Below are 12,373 nucleotides of genomic sequence, written 5' to 3'. Positions count from 1 at the left end.
CTCGGTAACACTTTGGGGAACGCCCTTAGCGTAGTGTGTCTGAAGCATGAATGAAACTATTCCAATCTGCCGACGCAGTGTCTTATTCCCTTCTCAGGGAACAAGGGTTACAGTTGTAACCCGAGACGTTCCCTTTCGAGGGAACTCGCATTGCGTCGGCAACAACATTTTGGGGAACAAATACCCACTATGCCACACCGAAACACGTGTGTCATAGCGTGAAACCAAGACCGGGCACAGCTTAGGACGTGAGCACCCGTGCGCCTGGCGTTGAAGGGAGGTGCAGACTATAAAATCTGATAAAGGTGTGTGGAGTGGCCCAGCCAACCGCATCACAGATCTCATAAAGGGGGACTCCTGAGAGGAGGGCCCTAGAGGATGCCATGCCCCTTGTAGAATGAGCCCTCAAGGCCAAAGGTGAAGGCAGGTTGTGCACCTGATAGGCCGAGGCAGTAGCCTGAACGATCCAACTGCTAATCGTTTGCTTAGAGCCCCTTCTTAGGAGACCTGAAGCACACCATCAACTGATTTGATTTCCTCCATTGAGAAGACCTCTGTAAATACACCTTCAAAGCTCTGACAGGGCAGAGCAGATGAAGTCTCTCTGCTTCCGCCGACACATGAGGTGGAGAATGGAAGGCCTGCAGAACCGTAGGCCTAGCTAAGCTGGATGGCACCTTAGGCACGTAGCCCGGCCTAGGATGCAGGATGGCTCTAACTCCCCCAGGGGCAAACTCCAGGCTTGAAGGAGATATAGACAGGGCCTGGAGATCTCCCACTCTCTTCAGAGACGTAATAGCGAGGAGAAAAGCCATCTTAAGCGCCAGGTTCTTTGCTAATGCTGACTCAAGAGGTTCGAAGGGGGCAGAGACAACCCTTTGAGCACTATTAAATATACTGCCCCCTGCCTGAGACAGCAGGTCCCTCCTCAGAGGGATCTGCCACAGCTGGCCTGCCAGGAGTGACATGATGTCTGAGAACCATACTCGGGCCGGCCAGAACAGGGCTACCAGCAATAGACTGACCCCTTCTTTCTGGACCCTCTCCAGAACTCCCAGGAGCAGAGCGATCGAGGGAAAAGCGTACAGGCATAGCCTCGGCCATGTTTTTACCATGGCATCCAACCCCAGCAGGGCTGGATGTGTGAGAGAAAACCACAGTGGACAGTGGGTCGTCCCTCGAGATGTGAACAAATCCACTTCCACTAAGCCGAACCTCTCACATATTGACTTCACTACCTCGGGGTGAAGTCTCTATTCCCCGGGCCTCAACTCCCTGGTTCTGGTCCCCGGGGACATACATTGCTCTGAGAGACGACAGTTTCCCCTGGGACCACAGGAGGACCTGATGCGCCAGTCTGCACAGAGGGCACGACCTCAGACCCCCCGATGATTCAAATACGAGACCACCGACATATTGTCTGCTCTTATTAGGACATGGTGACCGCTGAGATCTGGGAGAAAGCTCCTCAGAGCCTTGTAAGCCTCCAGCATTTCCAGGCAATTTATGTGCCATGAGGAATGCTAGGCCTGCCACAAACCTCTCGCAGAGCGGCCGTCCATAACTGCACCCCAACCCGTAAGGGATGTGTCTGTTGAAACTGCTTTTTTGGTGACATGTTCGTTGTCGAGTCCCATACCACTCCCAGGAAAGTAGTTCTCTGGGTAGGCGTCAACATGCTCTTTTTTGTGTTGAGTCTCAACCCAAAGCTTTGAATGTGACCAATGACGACATCTCAATGCTGAACTGCCATTTCTCGAGACTGGGCCAGTATAAGCCAGTCGTCGATATAATTCAGTGCTTTGCTGACATCATACAGAAAGAGCAAGAGAAGACATCCGAGCTCTCGCCGCCGCTCTGCCACGTGTATGACGAGTTGCTGGGTGTTATGGAGCACGCGTCACACAGCCGTCAGCTGTCATGAGAGCGCGTTAGTCTAGAGACCGCTCATGTAAGATTGGAAACCCCCCCTCTCGTTTAGAGGGTCTTTCTAAAAAACTGAAGCCACCACTCTTTTGAGCTCCAGATAAGATCACGATTTCAAGTGTATGGCCTTCTTTAGGCCTCCTTGATAAATCGCCCTAGGCTGAGTGGTGTGATTTCCTCTCACTGAGAGAGTTTTGAGGCACTATGCTGAAGCCTCCCCCGAGCTCCAGTTAGATCATGACTTCAAGTGCTCGGCCCTCTGTGGGCTGCCTTGACAACCACCCTGTGATGATGTCTTAAGTGTTGGCCCATCATAAGGCCACCCTGACAATCACCCTGTGGTGAGTGTGTGATTTGCTTAGTACATTGCTTGTGTTGCAATGCGAATGAGTATTCCAAGCCTACACACCCCTGATGGGTATCTCTGTTAGACTTGTTTCTAAGTAACATGCTCTTTTTTGTGTTGAGTCTCAACCCAAAGCTTTAAATGTGACCAATGACGACATCTCGATGCCGAACTGCCATTTCTCGAGACTGGGCCAGTATAAGCCAGTCGTCGATATAATTCTGAGGGGGCAGCCCTCAGAGGTCCGATCAAAGCTAGGACCTCTTTCCTGAAGCCCTTTTTGACTGAAGGACAGTCCTCAAATCAACCTTCCTGTCGACGGGCTTCAGCAAGAACGCCGCCTCTGCTGCCACGAGCTCTGAGAGAGAGCCCTAGTGGCGACGCTCTCTTTTTGCGCCTGTCTATAGGCGGAGGAGCTCGTTGATGGCTGCGGCTGTACACTAGGGACAGTCTTCTTTGATCTCGAGCGATGGGGCAGATACCGCTTGAAGGCTGCAGATTGTTTTTTTGCCTCATGAAACCTGTCTGCAACGATATTAACGGCATCGCCAAACAGGCCAGAAGGCGAAATTGGGGCATCAAGGAGAAAAGCCCTGTCTTTTTCCCTGATGCCTGACATTTTTAACCATAAATGTCTCTCCATGGATACCATTGCTGCCATGGAGCGGCTGATGGCACGAGCCGTCTCCTTAGTAACATGGATAGACAAGTCTGTAGCCTTACGCAGCTCAGCAATATCATCTGGCGTTGGCCCGTCACCTTCATCGAAATCTTTAAGAAGATTGGCCTGGTATGCTTGCAAAATAGACATAGTATGCAAGCAAGCACCAGCCCAACCCGCAGCCATATAAGCTCTGCCCACCAATTCAGATGTAATTCTACAGGGTTTGGTGGGCAAGCGCCAGGGCTTTAAGAGATGACGCAGCGTCGGGTGATAAATAAGTGGCCAAAGCCTCTTCCACCCGTGGCATCATCCCATAAACGTTCTCTCTCGCCCCCACGATGTTACTATACTAATACTATACTAATACCACACAGGGAGGTTGGACATGCGAGAGGTGTGTGGTTTGTTCCATGATTTGCACAACTCATTTTGCAAATCAGGAAAGAACGGCAAACCCCAGCGATTCGGCTGTGCTCTGTGCATCAGGAAGTGCTCGTCCAACTTGCTCTTTATTTGCGCTTCCTGCCTTTCACGTGGCCAGCTGATGTTAAGTCTGGCCACTGCATGAGTCACAACCTCAATGAGCTCCTCATAATCGGGACGTGATGCAGCAATCTTTCATCAACATCCTCCGCTTCAATGCTGAGAATATCCACCTCCTCGGAGACAGATAACTCAAGCATCGAGCTCTCCGTCCACGCAGAAGAAGCCGCCCTCAGACGGGCTTCTGCACGGGTAGGGGGAGAGTCAGAGCTGGCCAGACGAGAACACAGCACTCTCAGAGGGAGTTTTTCACATTCACCGCAAGCAGCCCCCTCAAGGGCTGCTCGGGTGTGATGCGCTCCCAAACAGTGAAAACAGAGCTGATGTGTGTCCCCACCCATTAAATAACGAGGGCAGGGATGCACACACCATCTGAACTGATCTTTATCTTCATTCGCCATAATGTGTAATATATATGTGCTTTGGACAATACAACACCAAATAGGTCAGACAAAAACACAGGGTGCTTGCTGAAGAGCAAAAAGTTGACTCTGCTGTGTGCCGGCGCCCCTTTGTAGCTTCCGTTTATGCTGTCACATGTTACATCATGACGCAACACCAATCAGGATTGGAATAGTTTCATTCATGCTTCAGACGCACTACACTAAGGGCGTTCCCCAAAGTGTCGTTACCGACACAGTGCGAGTTCCCTCGAAAGGGAACCAGGGTTACAGGTAACCCGAGACGTTTTTTTGCGTATTAATCTGACAATAAATGTGGCAGAGTCTCTTTTCTGGCTATGCTATGGTACTAAATCATCTAATTACTTTCCCATTAAAAAAATAAAGTAAGAGATTTCTTATTTTTTGTAATTTAATACAGTTCCTTAAGATGTAATTGCATTAAATACTGTATAGACTATAGAACAATTCTATATAAAACAATAGTGGATTTAACATCTAAATTTAACGTCTAATGTTAAAATTAATGTTTTTAATGTAAACTTCTCCCTTTGCACAATTTGGTCAGTTCAAGAATAATTTATGCAATTGTATATTGTTTATTTGAAAGAATTAAAAGAGTAGTTTCATGTCTATCCTTATTGTTCAATTGGTCGAGGTTGATATAGAAAGTAATAAGTAGCCTAATGCAATGCTTTTTAGAGAGAGAAATTAGTACGGTAATCTAACTACACTGTTGAAGATGTAATTAGTAGCTAGTAATTAATTACTTTTTTTAGAGTGCCTTACCCAACACTGCTAGACAGGAAATGATCATGAGGTTACAGGTTTTTTTAAATTGCTTTGGCACAATTTTCACAAGCAATTGGTAAAAAACAGATTATCCAACGTGCACATTTTTCAAACATTTCAGCATATTTTCATTTATGTTAGTACAATACACAAAATCACAAAGTAACCTTTTCACTACACAAAATAAGTGTTTCATCTATATTAATGTTTCATTCACAGTATAACTGCCTTTCACAATGCTATTACTATCAGTCTTTTTATTTGAATCTTTTTTGGTTCAGTTTAATACATTTTTCTATTATTTACAGTTTTTTTTTTACAATTGCTAACATGCATTTACCGATACTTAAAGTACTTTTTCTAAACTCTTAACACAGCAACACACCTACATAACACAATTGGCCAAATTGTTAATTTTCTGCCCCAAACCATATTTTGGTAAATAAATACAAACTCTACAATTCAACATGCTAAAAACCTTTTTCTATCAAACTCTAACTCTATCAAAACACAGCAAACCTGAGTCAGTCGTATGATTTACTATATGTTCATGTTGGGTAGAAAACTAGTGCTAGTGTATTTTCATGATTTGTTATTACAACATTTTTTTGTCAAATCAATTTAGATAATTAATGTGGGTCAGATAACATAATATTTTGAGTTTCTGTTGATTAAATCAATCGCCTTCATTGTATTAACTCATTTATTTTTATTTCAATGAATTCAAAATTTTAAGGCAACCAGGTAACTTATTTTTTTTAAGTTAAACCAGCAGTTCTTTTTTACAGTGTATATTGGCAGGAAACTCTGTTCTAGCACAAAACCTCATGGCCATTTCAAAACTTCATCACACATTTTGATAACACACTAAATAGATACAATTACAAACATTATGGATTGTATGCCAATTGTATAATTAAGGTAATGTAAGTGTATTTTCTAATGTGGCATCTGTAGCCTGTGTAACTGTAATTATTTAAGCAACACGGGTGATTTGAAACATGTATTTTGCATTGTTTGCTATTGAATCAACTGATTGTTAGAAGTACTAATCTGAAAGAAGAACATACTGTTGTGTTTCAGTGATTAAAGCAAATGTTCTCCATTACATATTACAACGATCTTGTGTTTTGAAACAGTGATTATGTAGAATTAAAATATGTACAACTGTAATGAAAGCATGAGATCAGGTTTTGAAAGAATGACCAGCTGTGTTACAAGTGTGATCAGTTTGGATTTTTGTACCAATAGTTTTGAAAATAAACACCTTACATGTGAAAATAGTACCAAAGTGAATAATAAAAAAAATAAATAAAAAAAAAAAACTGTAAATGCACTTACCAGTACTCTGGGAATAGGCTCCCTGTGGCAAATTTGTTTGATCTGTGGACCAAAATATGTTGCCGACCATCCCAGAACAAAGACCACGGCAACCGCTACTACTACAGCAATGCTCACTATCATCGGCTTCACAAAGTCAGATGTCTGCTCTAGAAAGGAAATCAATGGTTAATGTTAACTGGCATAGGATGACATAGTATTATATTTATCACCTTGTCAATTCTCTTAGTTTTTTCCTAATGCATTAATCTGCAGGCATGGAATAACATCAATCTACTAAAACCATTTCCGTTATCAAAGGTTTGCACCCTGATCACTCACCAGGAATGATTACGCACTGTGTGTCAATGCTGCAGATCTTGTTAATGGCTTCTACTATTGCTTCTGCTCTGAAGCACATCTTCTCTTCCCCTCGATGGGCAGCAATAGAAAAATGATAGGGATATGCTCTGATCACATGAATTAAGGCCTGCAATAACATCCATCATGGTCACAATAGACCTTAGTCAGGACAGATGTCTTTTATTTTATTCACTTTATACTTTAATTTTATTTTACACAAATGAACACAAGGCTGTGAGTGATATATGTGCAGTCTATTCAGTAGGTTGTACTTTACACAGGCCATATTCTTTAGCTTTTTTGACTACTGGAAAGATGTATCAATGCCAGCAACACGTTATACTTAAGCAATGTCACAGTCACAATCATGCTGTTGTTACAAATATCAGCATAGCTGTCATTCCACAGGCAATCGCAACTGTGGTAATATTTAAGCTGACAGCATGATTGTGACTGTTGAATTGCTTTTATACAACAGTTCATTGCAACCATAAGTGAATATTGAGTAACCTTACATCTTATACACAATATTACTAGTTATTTTGTCTATTTTTGCTTCACAAAAAAAAAAAAGAAGAAGAAGTTACAAATGAAGCCAAAGCAGGAACTGTTGCATCTCTTAGCAATGTATAGTAGTGACACTCACTGCCTCATTTTCAATTGTGTTAAAAGAAATATGCTGTCTACCCTTACTAAGGTCCACATCCATTCATTAGCAAAGCCAGACATCTACAGTATACAGAGAGCCAATAGCCAAATATCGATACAACATGAAAGTATTAAAATATTCTCACATTCTGCTCGTCCCCCTCATTCCAGACTTTAAGGTTTATGGTCATATCAGAAAGTGTTGTACTGAAGCCCACCTGGATGGGATCGCCCTCCACATTCACTGTCATTTTCGGAGCCAGCAACACTGCTATAAAAGACCAAAAAAGGACGTGACCCAACTGAGCAATTTCAGACATGTATCTCTATTTTGGTTTTAGCAAAAATAATGCCAATAATTCTCAACTGTCTCTCCTGTTGAAGGTTGCTGGTAGTTGTGTCCATGATTTTTTGCCATCACAGTTTGTATTTATGCGGATGCTGTAGTCAGAGTTGGAGGCCAGGTCATGAGTGAGATCACACCTGTTTTCACTGATCTCTTGGCAGTCATATGCATTCACCCAAGTTCCATTAAGTTTGTATAACTCATACTCTCTACATTAAGAATCAGAGATGAGTAATTATTCATTTTAGAATGATTATCCAAGACAATTGTCATGATTAACACATTATTAAATAACGATTATGTTTGATTACATTCCTGGGGGGTATTATTACAATTATTTGCTAATAATTGTAATAATACAATTATTAGCAAAATGTAAGCAAATGCACTAATTAAAAAGCCATTGCTGTCTCAGAAAAGCATCAGATAGAATGAAGTTTTTGGCAGAATATGGGAAGTTGTGTGTGGAGTGATGAATCACAATAAAATATGAATTGCATGGTGATGCTCCAGAGTTGTGTCTTCGAAAATCTGGTAAGAATTATAATAATAAATGCATCTGCATCACAGTGCATCACAGTGAAGCTTGGAGAAAGAGGTGCCATTGTGTGGGGAGCCTTTTTAGCTGCTGGTATTGGTGAGCTACTTCACTGTGAAAAGTCATTTAATGCTTCGGGGTAGAGGAAGATATTGCAGAATGGCTTGCTTCCCACAAATGAAAAGTTGTTATTTAAAGAGGAATGATCATATGTTGTTTTTCAACAAAACAATGCTTCTGCCCAAATTGCAAAGGCAGCCAATAAGTGGCTTGAGAACAAGTCCATCAGGCTCATGTTTTGGCCTGGTCAGAGTCCAGATTTGAACCCTATAGTGGATATTTGGTAACACTTTATTTCGATGGTCCACTTTAGACATTCTACTAACTATAAGTAAGTTTGCAACTACATGTCAACTATCAGTCATTAGAGTATTGGTAGACTGTCTAATATCTGCTGACACTTTATTCTGATGCTCCCCCAACAGACATTCTACTGACTAACACCTAACCCTAACCTACTACTACTCTAATAAGAGTTAGTAGACATGTAGTTACTTATAGTAAGTAGAATGTCTAAAGTGAGCCATCAAAATAATGCGTAACTGAATATTTGGTCTCGTATTAAACTCAAAAGAACTGGGAGACATTTTTCAACAATTTATATTTGAAGTCATTAATATTAAGTGGAACAACACTCTTCTTCCTGTAAAAAGCTGTCTGCAAGTTGGGGAAGGCTATTCCATGCTAAGTTACTTTATCTACAGTGATTTGTGGTTAAGACCATTAAAAGGCCACTGAATATTTTGTCATTTTTGGCTTGGCTTGGTCCCACCGCCTACCCCCTATTTATATTAATTAAATATATCAGTATTTAATTTATAAGAGGAAGAGTCATCACAGCTTTTATAAAAAAACAAACAAAAAAAAAACAAAAAAAAAAAACATGTACTTTATTTTATTTTATTTTTACTTTTTTTTTTTTTTTTTTTTTGGCAGACAAAATAAAGTGTTTTTGCAATGACTATTTGATGCCTAACATGTTTTTGCTTGAACTGTTTGACGGAAACTAAACACTTAAGAATACTTGTTCTGCCAGACTGCCAAACATCAACAAACGTCATCTTGTTCAAAATCATGCAGTCTAGAATGTAAACTGGCAGAACTTTGCGACATTGACAGTGTTATCAAACTGAAAGGAATCAACATTGAACTGACTTGAGATTAATAATGACAAATGCCTTCTGTAGAGCTGCTTATTTTTGTGAAGCTTCTTTGAAATAATCGATATTGTGAAAGTGCTATAAATAAATGTGACAATGTCATATTTACGTGTTAACTTGCATTTTTTTGCAAAACAAAAAAGTGAAAATACCTTAAATTTTACATAAGTTATGCTGGATACAGGAACTTAGCATTTTATTTTTTAATGTACAGAAGCACAAATAAGCATTCAAGTCTCTTAAAGTACAGGTCAGTCACCAATATTGTCTATTATAACATAACATAACATAACATGCTGACACACTGCACACAATGCATTTTTAAAAGGCTGGATTGGCACATCAGCCTTATTCCTAAAATAAATAAATAAATAAATAAAAACAACAACAACAAAAAAACATTCAGAAATATGCGTACCCTTGAAATTGCACAGAGTAGTTGACAGTGGAACATGACACCTGCAAGGGGCTCCATTTCAGGATGTGCTTCATGTTTACAGAATACATTGAGGTGTTAAGAGGTGTGGGTGGTGTACTTGAATCTGAAATGCATGACCAATATTACCATTTGACATATATTTGGAGAAAAAAAAAAAAAAAAAAAAAAAATCTGATCTTTATGATGACTTGTTTTTTTAAACTTGACTTGCAAATACATTCACACATGCTGATCAGAGTGTTCAGACCCTCCGGCTGTATTCATTCAAACACTCTGCTTCTGTTAAAAGCATTTTGAGAATGTCAAACCTTAAGTTCATTGCATAAGCCTGTTCAATCTTTCAGGATCATAAATACTGTATTAACAAATTACATTACATAATCCCTTTTTATACAGTAAATTTAATATCTATACACCATAATATGACTGTTTAATGATTATGTAAAATGCTTTCCTATATAAGCATCATAAAAGTATGATATGGTACTATACACATTTTATGTTTTAGGCAGAGGTGTGAAGAGTACCTGAAAACCACACTTGACTAAAAGTACAGATACCCTACAGTGAAAATGATTCTATTACAAGTTACAAGTCACCAATTCCAATGCAACTATAGAGCAAAAGTCTTAGAGTATCTGATTTTTACTCGTACTGAATGTAGGCTCAAAGATGCACTAGTCCTCAACACCTAAGAGACATGCCAGTGAAAAACAAGAAATAGTTGATCTGTGAGGAGAGCAATCACATTTATTTTCTAAAATCAAAATGAAACCGAACACCTCAAAAGTGCAATAAATCAAGGTCGACACAACAGCCTCTTAAAAGTCTACAAACACTCAAATTTCAGTTAAATTCAAGTGCTCAAAAAGGGCATAAGTAAACCAATATTCTTCAAAAAGGTCTTTTCAATATAACAAATAAATAAAATAATGTTAAGTAAAAGCCTACTTTCACTAGACATGCTGGATTTGGCCTCATCACTGGCTGCAGCCATGTCCTCATCTCATATATAAAACGCCTGCAATTCGCAACCACCTGCTAATGCACTCACATTCGCGTAAAGTAGCCTTGATAACAAGTTTGGGTGAGTAAGGCAAAACGCACAAGATATTGTACCTTCAATGCCCTGTAGATGACAATATCGCTTGTTTTGTATCAGAAATAAAGTGCTGAAGAAAAAGTAAAGTATCACAAATGAATTGGAGTTAAGAGTACATATAGTTATTCAAAAATGTAGTCAAGTATAGAGTAAAAGTTGCTAATATCTGTGATACTCCGTAAAACTTCAAAGTAGCCAAAAAGATACTTACAGTACCTAATTACATTTACTCCATTACTTTACACCACTGCTATTAGGCCAGGTTTAAAATGCCATTTATTGGCAATTTTATACAACATGGAACAGCAGGTTTCTGTTCCATTAAAAAACTACAAGACCCCTGACCAATAAATACAACTGGTTTCTTGATGGAAGAATCTCTTTAAAACTTCTTGTGCAGGCCTATACCATAGATTTCTTTTTACATATCCTGTGTACTGTATGTATATTTATAATTGACTAAAATGCTGTAATAACATAATTATGCAGTCAATAATCAAGTATCACATATCCCACTATCATGATGCACAGTTGCTGAGAGGTTATACGTACAGTTAATGGTAAAGTGCAGAAGCATAGGAAACAGGCTCTTAATCAAACCGCTGTTCATAACCTCCTGTTCTCCTGTCTCTGTGAATGCCAGCCCTGGATCCCTCTTCCTTTGCAACAACTGGAAAGAGTCCAGGATTTTCCCACTGTCCCTTTTTAAGTAAAACTTTCCCTGAGAGTAATGGTGTTAGAGGTGTCTTCATGTTATCTGCACCTGTGAACATGCCTAAATGAGAAACCTGAGACATAGGAAACGAAAGGTGCAACAAGAACAGCATGACTCGTTGGGCGAGATACCTCACGCACTGGAATAAACCTGTAGGACCTGTTTGAAAATTACGGTTGCATGAGATTTATGAAACTATATGAAACTATGTAAAAACAGAAGGAGGTGAGTCCCTTTGTAAGAGGAGGTGTGTTAAATTAGCCCTATATGTGTTAATTATGATCGAGAGAGTTAAATTATTTGAAATTGTATTTTGCACTGCCTTGAAGTGTGCATGTTTTAGGAATGTGATATCTAAGATTAAATATATTTTAAACAGTTTGTCAAACTTCCATTTAACATATATTCTTGATAAAATATCAGTGGCATCATTGGTTGTCAAGATAATGATCACAAGCCCAATGAATTGTGAAATACTAGTGAAGTACTTTGATAAGAAAGTGTCTATTAAGAAGATAAGTGTCAGTAAATAATATGGATTAGAGAGAAAGACAACACCTGTAGATACTGGGAAAGACTGTTAGTAAAGCAACAACAACAAAGCATTAAAATATTTTTTTGTTTGTTTGTTTTGTCATATGACTGTTGTATATCTAGTAACTTACACAATAAAACCCTAATGATTTTTTTTTTTTTTTCTGAACTGGATAATGTATAGTCTAATAATAAAATGTTAAGTACTTTTTAAAAATATTGTTAGATTGGTCAAGCATTCTTATAAATGTAACAAAATACTGTTTGTATTTGTAAGTATAGACTCAAAGTCTGTGCACAGTGAACGCAATGAACAGGCTGCCAAGCAAAATACACTATCCAAGATAAGTTTGTGCAAGCAACTAATTGTCACATGAAATGTAAAGGTTTACCTTGATGGCAGAGGAATGTCTTGCAGGCAGTCACTGGACAACCACAGAACTAGAACTGAGAACACCCAAAATGAGACTTTTAAT

The 12,373-nt window shown here is 39.5% G+C and overlaps 1 protein-coding gene across 4 annotated transcripts in view; it reads right to left on the bottom strand.

Annotated features, from left to right (window-relative positions):
- Nucleotides 1–12,373, bottom strand: part of crfb16 (cytokine receptor family member B16) — a 27,878-nt gene extending 15,505 nt beyond the window's left edge. The window contains exons 1-6 of one of the 4 annotated variants that reach the window (XM_051877680.1): nucleotides 12,290–12,373; nucleotides 9,526–9,649; nucleotides 7,371–7,558; nucleotides 7,150–7,274; nucleotides 6,335–6,482; nucleotides 6,014–6,162 (exon numbers count right to left, since the gene is read on the bottom strand). In XM_051877680.1, coding sequence (XP_051733640.1) covers nucleotides 6,014–6,162; nucleotides 6,335–6,482; nucleotides 7,150–7,274; nucleotides 7,371–7,558; nucleotides 9,526–9,614 — 699 coding nt within the window. In that variant the 5' untranslated portion in view covers nucleotides 9,615–9,649; nucleotides 12,290–12,373. The other 3 variants (XM_051877677.1, XM_051877676.1, XM_051877678.1) reach the window with 3 other exon arrangements.

This window comes from Ctenopharyngodon idella, chromosome 2 (assembly GCF_019924925.1).
Source record: "Ctenopharyngodon idella isolate HZGC_01 chromosome 2, HZGC01, whole genome shotgun sequence".
In the NCBI taxonomy this organism is placed as follows: domain Eukaryota; kingdom Metazoa; phylum Chordata; class Actinopteri; order Cypriniformes; family Xenocyprididae; genus Ctenopharyngodon; species Ctenopharyngodon idella.
The sequence above is the reverse complement of the archived record's forward strand: the minus strand, read 5'-3'. Positions and strand labels throughout refer to the sequence as shown.